The sequence below is a fragment of the Bradysia coprophila genome (genome assembly GCF_014529535.1).
Source record: "Bradysia coprophila strain Holo2 chromosome X unlocalized genomic scaffold, BU_Bcop_v1 contig_173, whole genome shotgun sequence".
In the NCBI taxonomy this organism is placed as follows: Eukaryota; Metazoa; Arthropoda; class Insecta; order Diptera; family Sciaridae; genus Bradysia; species Bradysia coprophila.
This window is the reverse complement of record NW_023503302.1, coordinates 2,909,445-2,926,253: the sequence shown is the minus strand read 5'-3', so window position 1 is coordinate 2,926,253 and position 16,809 is coordinate 2,909,445. Positions and strand designations below refer to the sequence as shown.

At 34.1% G+C, this 16,809-nt stretch overlaps 1 protein-coding gene across 1 annotated transcript in view; it reads right to left on the bottom strand.

Annotated features, from left to right (window-relative positions):
- Nucleotides 1-5,503: 5,503 nt before the first annotated feature.
- The window catches only part of LOC119068173 (decaprenyl-diphosphate synthase subunit 1), a 34,387-nt gene continuing 23,081 nt past the window's right edge, over nucleotides 5,504-16,809 (bottom strand). The window contains exons 3-8 of the mRNA XM_037171661.1: nucleotides 14,721-14,860; nucleotides 14,428-14,569; nucleotides 9,330-9,419; nucleotides 7,679-7,810; nucleotides 7,346-7,540; nucleotides 5,504-5,904 (exon numbers count right to left, since the gene is read on the bottom strand). Coding sequence (XP_037027556.1) covers nucleotides 5,683-5,904; nucleotides 7,346-7,540; nucleotides 7,679-7,810; nucleotides 9,330-9,419; nucleotides 14,428-14,569; nucleotides 14,721-14,860 — 921 coding nt within the window. The 3' untranslated portion in view covers nucleotides 5,504-5,682. The remainder of the gene's footprint in view (nucleotides 5,905-7,345; nucleotides 7,541-7,678; nucleotides 7,811-9,329; nucleotides 9,420-14,427; nucleotides 14,570-14,720; nucleotides 14,861-16,809) is intronic.

Here is a 16,809-nt window from a genome sequence, read left to right as displayed (position 1 = left end):
TATTTTTGAATTGATCTACCGCCAAAAACTGGCTGAATAATCATCATTACATAAACGTTCATACAAAAGTACTTAAAACAATACAATTATCACAGTTATCATAATTCCCAACTTTTCAATCATTTCATTCTTAAAAGATAGTCTACTTTCACACTTGGTCACATCAGATTTGCTTTGATTAATGAGCCTAATTAGACGAACTAACTGTTGATTAGTAAATACACACTTGTTGATAACCTAGCTTCAACCAGCAATGTTACCGCAGATTCTCTCAGATCGGATGCACCAACGATTGTCTGAATAAATTTTGGAGATATCAAATCGTCGACGATGACGATGTTACCCTTGTAGATGTCAAAAGCCGAGCACCGCGTCTGCTGCCGTACAACGTGCATCCAAACTTTGTAATTTCAGCTGCCTCCATCGATCCTCATATGGTACCAGCCTATATGTCGTCGCATTTCGTCGTTATATTTCAATTTCATGCACAAAATTTCGCTGGAGAAGGACACATTTCACTTATTCATCCAACATATTGGCATTGTTGACATGAGTCATTGCATGTGTGGGGTCGATGGACGCTGACACTTCCATCATTTCAGAATTAATCATATTAATTACAAAAAAATTTAATAAGTTTGTTTCAGGTGCCTTTGAAACCTGCAAATTTTACCAAATATGAGAGAAAAACTTTGAGCTACTGTCGGCCTTTACGTAGAAGTTGGTCTTCAAAAATAACTGTTTATTAGCTTCATTCCTCAAGTATCCACGCTTCTATGACTGTTTGAAAATCACGTTCTTTCAACTTTAGCGTGTCTCTGCCGGCTTCACTTGCACTTAGGGTAACAAATTTTTGTACAATTGTTATTAGAATTTCAGGCACTATCGATTGAAACCACAACCAGTTTTACACCAATCTCTCTGTAGACAGGATTGGCTATGCACCAATGTCAACGACGGTACGGATGAAAAAAAAATGTGGAACCTTGTTCAGTGCTCCGAGCTGACTAATATTATCAAAAAATATAAAAAGTGCATCGAAATGCTCAGTTAAAATTCATTTAACCGCACCATGATCGCCTTTCCTTTGCCTCATTGATTTACAATTTCCCATAAATTTTGTACTTGATGATTTCGATGATTTGTTTTGTTCAATTTTTCACTTTACAATCATATTAGAAATGAGCGACTTGCCTTTGCTGCATTTTATATAACCCACGACAAACCTCGAACCCCATTGACTGTTGAAGTTATCAAAAGACATTGAAACATTCTTTTATTTTAAAGGGTTGCAAACAGAATCGCGACATAGCTTATTAGATATTAACACAGGAAGTGGACAAACATACAATGGTTATTTGTGTACCTGTTTTGGACGATTGATTTTAGGCATTTTCACGGATTGTAGGCCGAACGAAGTGAGGCTTACAAGCGAAAGTGCCTTAAATCAACCGTCCCAAACAGATGCACATGTAAGTTTTCATGCAGAGGGCCGGAAACCCGAGAAAATTCGAAAAATTGCCCTCATTTTCGGCCCCGAATCATGAAAAAATCATGAAATTCGGTCAAAATTTACTCGAGATATCAACAAAATACTCCACGTTCACTGTACAGCCGAGTAGCTAGATAAGAGCTCACTCCAAGAGATCTAGCTCACGCTCCGGTGAACATAATTCCATGAACACTTTTTCCCTGATTGGTACGGTTTATACCTATCCAATAAAGCGAAAACAGACGAAATATGTTCAAATTTGGCCCACCTACAAGCAATAACTGCTTGGCGCCCTGTGCCTGGTTCATACCAAGGGGTCTAACTCACGAGTCAGTCATTCGATTTCTATAATTTTTTTTTTGTCGATTGGTCAATACCTTTCATTTGACGTATCACTTACAAGTGTTTAAAATGCCGTTGATATCGTCGAAAAACCCTAAAACACTTATTTGGCCCTAGCTCAGAAGTGGTCGACCCAAATATGCCCATTTTCATATGGGGTCTTGCCATTACCTATCAGGGAAAAAAACTATTTTTGAAATCGGTTGAGTTTTACACAAGTTATCGTGTACTAGACGGACGTTTACGGGGCTAAAAACCAGTTGAAAACTCTATTAGGAATGACTGATAGAGAAATTAGACCAATATTGTCTATCATTTTATTCCTCATCGATTGGAATCAAATTTATGAAAATTACTCCAAGTTTTTTTCGTTTTTGGCCAACACTTCATAAAACTGATCATTGTGAACTTCAAGACGTTATTTCTGATGTAAGACCCTTGATTTCACAGTCAATAGAATAAAATTCACAATTACTGCTAAAAGCTAATGTTACGTAATCAAATTTCCAATAATGGACCCTGGTTTTAAGGAGTTAGAAGTGTATACGAAACGTACGAAATATTGTCCAGTGTCTCACTGCTTCTTTTGCGCTTTGTTTTTGTTGTATGCAAGATCGTTGTCCGTTGTTTGGTGGTCGCTAACATCTTCGCTAAACGTAAATAAAAACACAATCGATTGCATCCATGACAAGTAGATTTTATTATGCAAGAAATACAAAATGTTTTTTTTTTCTGAACAAAATTTGCTGGTTCTTTTCGAACTCTTAATTTTGTTTCTATTTTTAAATTAATTTTAATTTGAAAAATACTCAGCTTTTTAATTTCATTATTTACAAACTTGGTTGATTGGTTTTTGGGTATAAAATATTTGCAACAAAATTGAAAGAAAAAAAAGGAAAATTAAAATTAATTTGAAAAAAGTGTGTTAAATTTTTAAACATTATACTTTTCGATCGATCGGGAATGACTGCACCCAAAAAACATAACAAACAGAAAAGAGTAGATAGCAATTTTAGATAGACAAAACATAAGATTTTTTTTTTCAATATAAAGAACGGTAATTAGTAAATAAAATTAAATTTGAGCGCAACTATCTATATAATGTTAATGTATACGTACATTACACACAATTGGTGTTACACACACCATTCCTTAAAAAAATGAAAATTGTTTAACGATAGATTTTTATAATTCATTTTTCTAATAATTTTGAATTTTATTTACAATAATTTTACAATTAAATTGGTATATACTACACTCACTCAATGCCAGACGCACAATTATATCCACTGTGTCAATTGACAATATTTGGAGAATATTTGCATCAAATTCTTTTTCAATTTTACAAATTCTAATCATGACCATAAAACTGATGGATCTAAGTTATTTTAAGTAAAATTTTGTCTACCTTCTAAATCAATCAACATCATTTTGATATGCACACAAAATGAGTGAAAACTCAAAAGGTGCATTTCACTTAAAATAACTTAAACTCGACATGGAACATTCGACATGTAAGTTGATGCTGATCTCTAATCTCTTTCATTCGTCAATGACTCACCGATACAAATCTGCATCGAAATCGGTACATTTTTGTTGACCATTGAATGGAACCGATTTGCACTCACGCTGTATTCACATACGCACACGAAATAAAATAAAGAAAGGGAAATGGAATTGTTACAGATGTAAATTCAATCGAATTATGTTGAGTATGGACACCCAGATCGGACTAATTAAGACAAGTAGCGATAGGCTCCAAAGTACAACACCGTGTCGTCTTTTAGATTCATTTCGTTGAGCAGACTGAGTCGACTCGAATGGGTAGATAAACACCTGCGCAGAAACATAACATTTCTGATGGAAGATGAAATGATTTTTTTTTGTGTTTGTGTGTGACGACGGAGTTATATAGCCATTTTACGTAGCGGGTCTGCACCTTCTGAATAGTCAATAGTCTCGGGCATCTACGTCCTTGTTTTGACATTTTTATTTTGATGAGTTGGAGCTCAATGCCAAAACTCGAGGACTATAATCCCACCAGCTCAAAGTCATAATGTCCAAACAATTTCGTAAATTCTTTTCCTCGAGACACCCTGCGGCAATGAATATTACCGGAAAATGTCATCAAATAATGAATCATCACCGTGGGGATCTGAGATTGAAAGAGAAATTCCTTGACAAAGTGTCACATCTTTTCTCACAGTAAAAATCAGAAGATATGTCTGGCAAGACAAGAGAGTATCAATTCCTAAGAAAAAATGGAATTTTTCAATATTTCGATGAATTATTTTTGGCAGTGATGGGATATTATTTGTCAATTTGTCTCTAAAAGGATATTCTTTCAATGATTACCATAAAAACTCTGAGATGAAATTAACCTATCGAAATGAAGAGAAAAGGAAAAAATCCGCGACTCTTAACGTCAATTGAAGTTAACGATGATCGAGTGAATAGAAAAACGGGACATGTCACATTAGCGAATTATAAGAAAAAAGAAATTTTTTAATAGAACTCCGTTTCAGATAGGTTGACGATGTCAAAGAAAGTTTTTTGATAGTTTAAAACCTCGTAAGCTTATTAGGGAATACTTCAGAAAATTCTAAAAAATTATGAAAATTGCGAAAAATTCTGAAAAAAAAGAGATTTTTTTCTAAAATAAGCCCTTGTGCCTGAAACGGAATTAAATTAATGAAATTTCATTTCTCTGATAAGTCACCAATGTTTAATTTCTGCATTTAACTCTTCAAGTGTGGTGTGTAGATAAACTTATGGCTAATATTCAAGAATTTAAAAACAAACAAAAATAAAGTAACGAACGAACACCAATCACTCTCAAAACTCATTCAACGATGATTCATAATGTTTTTTTAGTACAACTTAACTAAAGTCGAAAACCTTTCGCTCAGTAACACACTATGCGCTTTTTGTCGGATAAAATTAATGTTTCCATTCAAATTTACCACTGTGGTTGTTTTGTTAGAAAAATATTAAAAATTTCATTATCATCGAAATTGTCTAATTTAATCGATGAAAAGCTTTTATTTTTCGTGTGTGTATGCGTATTGATCTAAGTTTTATTATTATACACGGCCCGCCTTTTATTTTCCTTAAAATGGTTTTGTTTTGTGTGTGCACACTCTTTTGGTGGTAGAATGCACGCAACACACCACAAAATCCGTTTAATTTAAAACAAACAAAAAAAAAACTTAGTTTCTTCTTTCGGAAAATGTTTTAACTTATAACAAAAATCGGCAAATCACTCTCGCCATTTTTAATTGTTTTTTTTTTACATTTATATAATTATTTATCTATTATGCACATTTCCGAATATGCACATTGTGTTCCACATCTAAATATCTAATCAAAGAAAAAATAAAACAAAAGAAAAACAAGAAAATTGTGGAAAAAAATGTTTGCCATTTTTCCCACTTTTAGCTTTTTAAAATGAAAGCAAAATAAAATGATCGAGTCTGGTTTTTGGCAATTGAATTTCAATTGTCAAAAACCAGAGTCGATCATTTTATTTTGCTTTTACCTTATATAAATTGAAAACAAAAAAAAATTTATAACAAAAGAAAAGAATTCTATAACATAACTCTAACTAGCAGTATAATTAGTACTGTAACTACAATCCCCCCCATCATCTCAGCTCATCATTTTCATTGATTTTTTTTTGATTTTTTATTTTTTTTATCGAAATAATTTAACTACGGATTTTATTGCCTCTTCCAATGGGCGACGAGTTTATTTTTGTTGTTGCATTTTCTCCTTCTGTTTATGGTACACACGTAATAGCTTAGCCATTTAGTTTTCATTCTCTTCTTAATTCTTTCTTCTTCTTCTTTTTACTTCATTCGATTGAGAACGAAATCGTTGACCACAATCAAACCCTTTTGGTACGGCGATTCGGACAATTCTTGGGCCAGTCGAATGGCTTCGATGCAATGCTTTCGCGCTAGGAAGCGCGTCTGTTCTAGGCCTTGGGATTTATGTACAAGTTCGAAGGCTCGTTCAACGTCGCCTGGTTCTTCGAAGCGTCGCATTATCATTGGATTTAGTTCGGGGAACTGGAATGAAAGAATTTGGAGAAATTAGTTCGGGATCCATTCGTGAAATTTGCGATTGGAAAAGTATTTGAGTTTCTCGAAATTAAATGGTCGAATCGTACACTTTTTAGGACTACATCCATAGTTGTAGGTGGCGATATGAATAGAATTTTTAGAATCATTTCCTCGGACTCTTATCTCTTCTCTAACTGTTTGTTTCACCATTTGTACCATTGATAAAACAGGAACTATTTTCGGGGAAAAGGTTTCCTGTTTTTTTTTCAACACAATTTTCCAAAATTTTTCGGAAAAATAGTGAAAAATTTGAGGAAAATTGTGAAAATTTAGGAAAAATATGGAAAACGTTTTCCCAAAAATAGTCCTTCGATATAAATAAATCAATCACCAATCAATGGGACTTGCCATTAACTCGGTGCTCACTTTTAACGCAAGACACAACAACATTATCTGGATGTTTTTGCATTGCTACCGAATGTTAAACGAGAGTTCGTCTCAATTACGACATTAATTACGTTTAAGCAATGAAGAAAAAAAAAACAAAAACAACAAACGGGACTATAGAGGAGCGTCTTCTTTCCTGTATGTTTCACGTCGCGGAATCAAAAGTTATGAACGTTTTTGCACAATATCTCCAATGGTAACATGTAGAAACATCCGAATTTTAATTTCCCACGCCTATCGATAGCCAAGCACATACTCGTACTCGCATAACTAGTTCCACTTTCACATTCTAAACATCATTGTATGTGTATTGCCTCACTGTAATTATCTTTTAGAGATTCGGAAAATGATTTCATTAAATTGGTGGAATTTGAATAGAGTTGCAGTAAAAGAATAAGACGGAAATCATTGAACATGATTTGTCATCGTTTCGGTTCAGAAGGTTGACTTAGTTACGTAGGTTAGCGTATGCTTATGGTATGTTTCCTTGTAATAAAGTTATCAAAACAAACATTATTTGAAGGGGTCATCGATGTAGGATGTCAATATAATTTTCAGCATTTCGAATCTCATCCCCCCTCGTCCGCATGTATCCATATGTATTGAAGATACTGTGGATGTTATGGATGGCCAGTTAGAGGGGGAACTTTACTTGAAGTTCTTTTGGCATTACATTGCCCTGCTAGATTAAAAAAGGAAACAGAATAAAGCCGCAGCAGAACGCACATGCCGTCTAAACCGTCGAGAAATCTACTTTTTTTCTGTCAAATCAAACATACTTTGACTATTTGACTATTTAACGAGAAAAAAAACATCACACACACGCACACCTCAAATTTATTATCACTTTTGATATTGAACTCTTGAGCGCAAATATTTGATCAAAAAATCAAACAAAGATCATCTTACGTAATATCTCACATCTAAAATAAAATCCAATACAACACACCACGAACAGCATCAAACAAAAAAAAGAAGAGAATTTAAAATCTTAGTTTACCTTTTCACATGCGAAAAGTACAGGCGCTGTTGCCAATCCCAATTTTAAATCAGCTGCAGTTGGTTTGCCCATCGCTTCGGCAGATGATACAAAATCTAATAAATCATCGACTAGTTGAAAGGCTAATCCAACATTGCGTCCATATTGAAAAGCTAAATTGGCCATCGACTCATCAGCACCACCCAATATTGCAACCTAGAGTTTTCGTAATATTTTTTGTTTTGGTTTATTTTCAAAGAAAATGTGTGGAAAAGCGAGCGAAAGAGAAAAACATTCTAATTAAACATCGTCAGCGATTCGCTGATTGGTTCTCTCGCTGACCAAAATATTTACCGATTTCAAACTGTTGGCGATTAGCGATGCTGTTTTTCTGAACGTCTTTGTGAGGTAATGGGCAAATCTTTCGTTTTCGGTTTCTTTAGCTCCTAACTGCATAAATTCTCCTTGTACTAAATCTGTTAATATCTGTTGGGAAGTAGAAAACATTAAAATTTCAACAATTCTCATCATCAGCAATGTTGTGAGCAATTGCAATAGACAAAATCGAACGGAACTGCGAATCACATTATTGTCAAAGATATTTCAAACTCAAAGACTTCGAGATACCACTCAAACGAATGTCGCTTTATTACAAATACTGTAGCGGTGGCAATCGCTTCCACGTCAACCATGTCACAGATATTTGCAACGACTAGAGGTTTTAACAGTTATCGAAAATGTATGGTGAACGAAAAACCAAAAAAACATTAAGCAAAATCCTAAAAAATTACGAATCTTCGAGAGTCTCTCAGACATATGAGACTCCTGGAATGTAACCGTTATTCATTCTGAATGTTTTCATCAAAAATGTGTCTTGGTCTTGTAATTCGAGTGTACGAAGAAATCACATACCATTAAAATGGCCTCATAGTCATAATCCAATGTTGAAAATGAAAAAAAGAGAAGAATAACGGCACAAGCAAACATTCTTAGTAACTCGTCCAATTTCCATAAAAAATTGAATCAACAGAACGACGAGCGACTAAAAAATTGCGCAAATATTTAGCTATGGTTCTTTATGTTTGAGAAGAGATTTTATAAATTCTAAAATTATATTAAAACTAATATCGATTCATTCAAATACATGTCTGTTCGCTCTCTCATCGCTCAAATCAATGACCCTGGGAAAGGTGGCACTATAAGTTCTAGGCGCAACAGTTTTGCATGAAAATTAATCCAGTTATTGAAGACTAGATGTGAGGATTATAAATAGACTTTTAATTGAAAGCTCAATTATTTGAAATTGGAGTCGCATTAGCTGAATCAGCCGAATAATGTCTCAATGTACTGTTAAATTCAATTGTCCAAAAATGATGGTATTGATTACCGTTTGGTTGGGTATCGAACGAAAAATACCTCTAAACTGGTGAGAGGTGTAGCATCGGTGAAATTACAACATTCATTATCTTTATCACTTGAATCATATACCGCCAATATTGTTACATAATTGCAGAAAAAAAGTTCCTTTCGGTTATTTCAACTCGTAAATTTTGGGTTTTTTAATTTTATTATTTGTTGTAATAACATTAAGCCGTCCTACATCACCAGCGCGTTAATACTTTAATTCAATTGACAAACATTGTCATTTACTTATTAACGTACAAATCTTTTAGACCACTTACTTAAGGTCATTATTCAGTTTGTCTTTGAATTTTTCCTGTATTTTTACGAAAAAAAAAAAATAAATTTTGAAATATCTTTAACACGCGGAAACGACAATTTTGTGTTTAAAAGCAAATAAAGGAGGATGGGTTTAATGAGATGAATGGAAAGGTTGTATGTGATGGTGTATGGTGGCGAAAGAATGGTTAATGATATTAACCTTGACGTGACAATTCAAATATTGCTTTTATTTGAACAAAATCATACACAAATTGAAATGAAAAGGCGAGAGGGAGAGAGAAAGAGATTGGTTTTTTCTTCGGTAATTTCGTTTCAAACTTACCTGACTTAAAATTAAAGTAACATCATCGTTTTTTAAACGAGAAATCATTATTGAAGCTATTGATAAAATGTAGTCCCCGGTCATTGTGACCTGTAAAAGAAAGAAACAAAAATTTATTTACTCAGTCGTCTTTTTACCGTAACCACACAGAAATGATAAATAAAGTTGCAAAATTAATTCGACTTTAATCAAATTAACGACATAGTTACACACTCATCGTCTGTGTATTATATACCGAAAACAAGAGAAAACGAGCCATCAGAACAGTCGGAGCGTTTGCTGCGACTGAGCCCCGTACGAACCCGTACATCTATTACGTACGTGACCCTAGTTCGCCGGAGCCTTACTCTGACCGTAAACCTATTGCATAGCGCGCATAGCGCAATTACGAAGCCCCGTACGATCTTTCTTTCAAACTGACCTAAAATTTTATCGATTAGAAAGAAATTGCCGGAGGCAGTACCGACAGCACCGTGCTTAGTCAAATGCAATAAATTCCTATTCAAACAGCTGCATACAGCTATATTAACCTATATTTAACTATTAATAAACAATTTACTGATGAATATGCTAGTATATAGCTCAATATAGCTGTATATATTTATACATATATGGGATGTTTAAAACACCCCACACACATAACCAATCACTTTCCACTTTGCAGGAACTTACTATGTACCAATTTAGCAAAGTTACATCATTTTTCCTAAAATCCAAGATGGCGGCCGACGGCCATTTTGTTAGGAGGTAGAAAGTAGTACGTCTGCTTTACATTCGTTAGTACCTTTCAAACAAAAAAAAGTTCATGAAATTCGGTCAAAATTTATTCGAGATATTGACAAAATACTCCATGTTCACTGTACGGCCGAGTAGCCGGACAAGATCTCACTCCAAGAGACCTAGCTCACGCTCAGGTGAACCTAATTTCATAAACTTTTTTTCCTGATTGGTACGGTCAATACCTATCTAATAAAACAAAATTCATTAAAATCTGTTTAAATTTGGCCAACCTACAATCAAAAACGGCTTGCCGCCCTGTACCTAGTTCACACCAAGGGGTCTTACTCACGAGTCGGTCATTCAATTTCCATAAACTTTTTTTTTGTCGATAGGTATTGTAAATACCTTTCATTTGATCTATCTCTTACAAGTGTAGCCTTTAAATGGCCGTAGAAATCTTTGGAAAACGTTAAAGCACTTATGGGGCCCCAGCTCAGGAGTGGTCGACCCAAAATCGCCCATCTTCGAACTTAGCCTCACTATTTCCACTACCTTTCAGGGTAAAAAAATAATTTTTTTTTAAATCGGATTTGATTTACTCAAGATATCGACGTGACGGACAGACGGACAGACGGACAGACAAAATTTTTATTGCGGATTCGTCATCTATGAACATAGGCAAACACTTTGCCTTTACCGTCTGCTTCGAATTCCATCAATTACACACGGCATCGTAATCCTATAAGCCCCTTCGTACTTCGTACGGGGCTAAAAAAAGTCTCCTGCTGCAAGTGAAATTGTCCGAAAACTTTAATCATCTCGAACAGCATAAAAGCGGTCTTCGGTCGTATATTACATCGATTAAATAAATCTTTTGTTTTGATCGCATTCCGGATGTTGGTAACGAAAAAAGTAATCATGATTCGTGTTAGCCTTCATGTAATTTATGTTTTCTGAATTTAAAATGGCCTATCAACAGTGTCATAAGAACACTTGTCTGTTGGATGAGGCTATTGACATTGCTGTTTTATTAATGAAATTCACCATCAAATCGTTGCAGATCGAATGAAAAAAAAAAAACTTTCTACGAATAAAACGATCGAAAGATAACGAAAATTTTAAACGACGCACCACCGGATTGGATTAATTAAATTGCTTTTTAGAATTGGTAGACTTGGTCGAGTTGTGATCAAAAGATAAATTGCAGGGTAACGAATGATTTGTCGTTGCTGAACTCGTTGCTGAATGGTTAAACTAAGAGAATTGCTGTGCAGCATAATCTGTGGCATGTGCGTTGTGAAATGTGAAAACATGAGATTTTCTAAACATTTTAAATTTGCAAAAAAAAGAACGCGGTTTGATTTTACCAATTTTCTTGCTTTTTAAATTGGTAGCAAGATTTACTTTAGCTTAAACCTTGTAGTGGGCGATGATACTAGGCTTGTACTAGGCGATGATAGACGTTGCCTTTATATAGCAAAATGTTTGCTAAGATTATGAAATAAATTTTTGAAGTAGAAGATTTGCTCATATAAGTGGGAAATTTTGGTTATCTACAAGCTGAATCCCGGACAGAAGGCCGTAGAAACAATCCCCTAAGTGGATATACCGTCCAAACTTAACTGAACAAAACGACAAAGCAAAATTTGCAGGTGAAGTAACGAGCTATTTTTCCTCCTAGACGGACACGGTGTTGAGTAAAATGGTTATATCGTGACACTCTTTGCCATTTATAAAAGATTAAAAGTAAAATTTGAAAAAAATATTCTTCAACACGCAAGCAAGGCCATTCGGATGACAGCTCACTAGATAAACTTGAAAAGAATTCAATCGAATGAATAGAGAAAGTGGGAAAGTGTGGTTTATATGCACCATTGCGGTGTAGCAGTAATGTATATAGTGCTCGCTAAACTTACGCGCGGTTATACGATCAATTACAAAGTGTAATAACAACACAAAAGAAGAAAAAAAAATTGAATTGTTGACCATGTCGTTTTGTTGATCGTGTAGATTCGCAAGAATTTCGAAGGTTCAATGAGTCCGTTTAACTGGGAATTTGGGCAGATTTCATGTCTATGTGAAAACGAATTTCGGAGAATTAACTCCGTTTGGTCACCCAATTAATCCCGCAGAGTCAAATTAAACAATCGACATAAATGTTCTCACAACAAATTGTTCAACCGAAACAATTATCAAAAAATTAAGTTTAACGAACGGTCTAATAATATCATCGAGTGTTGTCATAAACTGTAATAAAGAAAACTCGCTCATTAACACCTCGTCAACAAAACTAAACATTAATGCCCAAAGATGTTGATTGCAACAATTTTTCTGTTGTTATTGTTGTAATACATTAGGTGTAAATTATGCAATGATGGTGTTATACTCATCAGTGCTTGTTATGGTTACGTTTTTGTTGAAAATTATACAAAAATTTAATGCCATAGATCACCCAAAAAAATAAAAACCTTGAATTGAATGTAATGTGACAATTTTCTTTGTAAATTTTTCGTAAGGTGAAATTAGTGTAGGTCGATGAATTTCGTTTGGCTCATATTTTCAGTCTCAAAGGTTTGTTTTGAAATGGATACACATATGCTCGCTCACTATAAGCACAATAAAATTGGGCAATGTGTGTTAGCGCGTTGACTAATTCAACTCATTCGAATCGACAGCTAATTGTAAATTATTTGCGAAGAATGCAATGCATTGATTACAATTACAACAAATTTGGCAGTAAGGTAAGTGGCAAATTATTGAATGTTCTGCTAGAGAAGTATTTGAATTTCCTAATTTTACAAGATCAATCAAAGTCTGGAAGATATCGAATTTTGCCTTCCTACCTAGTCATAATTCGTTAGTATAGTTAGTCAAAATTCGTTTGGGCTCTGATAATAATGAACCATTTAGTACTACGGAGGACTGACTGTCGGCTGTGATAATATTAGCTGAACAAAGGCATGGGACCAGTGCCTAATTCTATGCATAAATGTTAGCTCTTTCGAGGAGTTACGTAAACTTTTTGTTCTAAATTTTTTATGTCAAAGCAATGACAAAACGTATGAAATTCCATTGAAAATCTCCTTAAATCGTCGTTTAACAACAGCGGATAAAACAAGCAGCTCTCTATTCAGTTGTCTTTTATAAAGTGGTAATGAAGTCAAAGATTAGGAGAAGTTGTGGAGACCTGTTGTGCGACAGGTCAAAGATTTTACATGAAAAATTGAATGAAGCTTTTGAACAGTAATCTGATTAAGCGGCGTATCGATTGTTAATGGATCGGTTGGAGTATGCCACGTCCTGACCCTGAGGAACGAACGTTTTAGTTTATGATTTGAACCTTAGCCTTCTGTACAGTTTCCAACGTTCTGGACGAAAAACGTGCGAATAACAACAGGTGGGAAGGAAAACAATAAAAACGAATGTGAAAAAGCCAAATGACAATGTCAGAATCCACTTTCAACAGCGTTAAAATTAGCAAACGCGTAATATTCACAAATGGAAAATTGAAAACTTTTCGCTCCACAAAAGCGTCTTTTATCTACTCGGTAGTCTTGGCACTCTTTCATATGGCTCATGCCATATCACTGGTTCTCTATACATAAAAATTGTCGTTTAATCATGAAAAATTAGATCCCATTCGGTAATTATTATACGATCTACCACCATTGGCATCGATTTTGAACATTGTGAAAATTTTTATTGGAAAATTATCGGCAAAACCGTTTTGTTTATTGTATACGACCAGACCATTTACCTTGTTGCTGTAATTATACCGAAAACGTTTATCGTATTTAATAGCAAAAAAAACGGCATGTGTGAGATACATTTTATGAACGAAAAAAAAAAACAGCAACAGCAGCAGTAACGCAACATGAATGGATATTGTATTTTCTACAACATTTGTTGTTGTTATTGCTACTAACTGAACTTGCTCTAATAAATGAATTGAATGCAACTCGTTGAAATTGTGGTAAATGAATCATATAATTAAAATTCGAAAAAAAAAATCTTTAGTTTGATCTTAAGACTAACATTGTATCGCAACCGAGGTTAACAACTTTTCCATTGTCGAATGGAACTTGATTTTCAAAAAAAAAAAATGAACTTAGCCGAAAGAAAATTTCATCCCCCGTTATTGTTTTAATAATCTTGTCATAACCTCGTGATTTTGAATATGTTGTTAATTGAACAGTTCGCTGGATGAACTGTTCATCAATGGGTTTTTATTTTGCGCAACAGGTGAAACACTCGTGACTTCACAATCATGACCTTTTTTTCTAAAGTCGTTCCAATACCGGATTGTCTTGTATTAAATTGACGCAAACTTTAAACGTTAATTGGCAACTGTTTAACTCTCGAGGCTACAATTACTCACCTTCCTGTGATTCCATAAAACATTTACGCTGGGTTTTCCCCTTCGGAAATTTGACTGATCAATTACATCGTCGTGTATTAAACTAGCTGAATGGATCATCTCTGATATCATAGCTACATGCATTTGACTTTTCATTGGTTCTCTGTAAATTTATTGGTTATAAGAAACCAAAGAAAAACAAATTAAATTAAATTGAAAAAGCATTGTGTTCAATGGCATGATGGGTTTCATATTTTTGTCAATTTTAATCGTCTTGCAATTTCGTAAAAGAGATTTTTAACACATTTAATTACCTGTTGTCTTTGTGTATGTGATAATTAATTGCTCTAGCCATTAACATGGCAACCATCGGCCGTAACGCCTTTCCTTGGCCATCAAAATAATATTTTGCAATTGTGTCTAATTCTGGTTGATTTGTCCCACTTTCGATTAACTAAAAAAAACAACGGAAAAGAGCAATGGTCAATAATAATCCGATATTTAATCGACCAACGAGTTAGATCTATTTTTGGACGAAATGTTTATTCTAAATCTTTTGAATGACATAACAGCAAACCAGTTCTCTATCCAAAATAAATTAGAATCTCATTTGGAATATTTCCGTTTAGATTTTTTCTTTTGCATTCCTAAATTATATGAAAGCGATACTGTTAGTAAAGATAGCTAGGTTATTAATGACGCCCTGATTCGGAAGTGCTATACGAAATTGGCGTAATAAAGCGCTTAATTAAACGATCAATAAGACGAAATGCAGTTCCATTTCTCAACTGAAAAAAAATGCGGAAAATAAATAAATTGTAGACAAACAATCATCAATTATCATCGGGAAATTCTGCCTACTCATGCATTTCACCCATATATTTTTGGTTTCATTTTTTTTTTTCTCTATCTTCTAAACACTTCAGGAAATCGGAGGCTACACTTATGCGTATATAAATTATGCTTGATCGACGGATGTGCTTGCGATGAACGGTGTTAACAATATTTCTTTCTCATTTTTCTTTTTTGTTGAAATCTACTTGTAAAGTGAGTATTCAAACAATTAAATACTTATTAACAAGTGCCACATCTGCATGAATTTGATTAGACATTCGATTGGAACATGCGCGTAGTTTTTTTGTTGTTGTCATTACATAAAAACTACAAAGACATTTCTGGTTTTTCTTCTCAGAAACTCTTGACAGTATTAAGTCTGGGAGGGGAAAAATAGCAAGATAACTGAGAACGTTACAAGGAATATAATGGCAAGAATACTTCCATAAGAAGCAGTTCTGATTCGTATGGGTTGTATTCCTCAATTGGAAAATCCTCAGGTCAGATCTGAATACCATAATCAGGCTTCAGGTAAAATAAGGTCAAGTCTAGTCATGTTCACTGACAAATATCATCAATCGCTGATAAAATTTACAAATATTCGATACTATATCAATCGAATGTTTAATCGATAATTGATAAATATCCGAATGATAACCGAATTGTTAGTCAATATTTATCGAAATATCAGTCGACATTTACCAAGTATCAGTTGAAATACATCGATTTTATCGATAAAACCGAGGATAAAACATTCGATTGATTTTTTGAAAATATCGATAATCTGTTTTAAGGAAATAATGGGTAATCAGTTGAATTGTCCAAAATACTTCTTCAAGTCAAAATTGATTGAATTAGGTTCAAGTCAAAACAAGTTCAGGTATTTTCAGTTGAGCTTCAGGTTGATCTGACCAGTTCAGAGCCTTACGAAAACTCTTGATCCTAACTTGAGCTTTAACGGAAATTTTACGCATACGATGTATTGTTAGCCTCGCCGTCGCATCAATTCAATGGAACCGATTTTGTTTTTAAAAAGTGTCATTTTCTGCATAGTACTTCAGGGAAGAATGAGGAATTTCGAAAGTATCTACGCCATTATGGTTTTTAGTCTCAAACAGAAGTTAATTACTGCATTATCTGACCGGTCTCTTTTAACTTCATCACAAAAATGTCTTTCATTTATACTTCTCATGATAATTTTCCGATTTTTTCACTTTAATTGGATTACGTCTCGTCAAATCAACTTCGATTGATTGACTTAAGTTGAATTTTTAAATAGATAAAAGAGTTGGATGCATTATGTTAATGGCTTCCACGTTCAATTCAATTGAACAAATTACAGATTTCCAACCACATTGCAGAAATGTAACAAATATCCATTTGGAAATTGAGTTATAAAACGAAAATTGAACAAAGCGAAAAATTTTTGCTGCACACAAGATGGAAACAATTTTTAATGTACACTAATCTCTCGTGTAATTAGATAATGAATTATAACAATAAATACAAATCGAAATGGATTTTAACCGTTGCGCTATCTATTAGTTGGATTTCTTTGCGAAGTTGCAA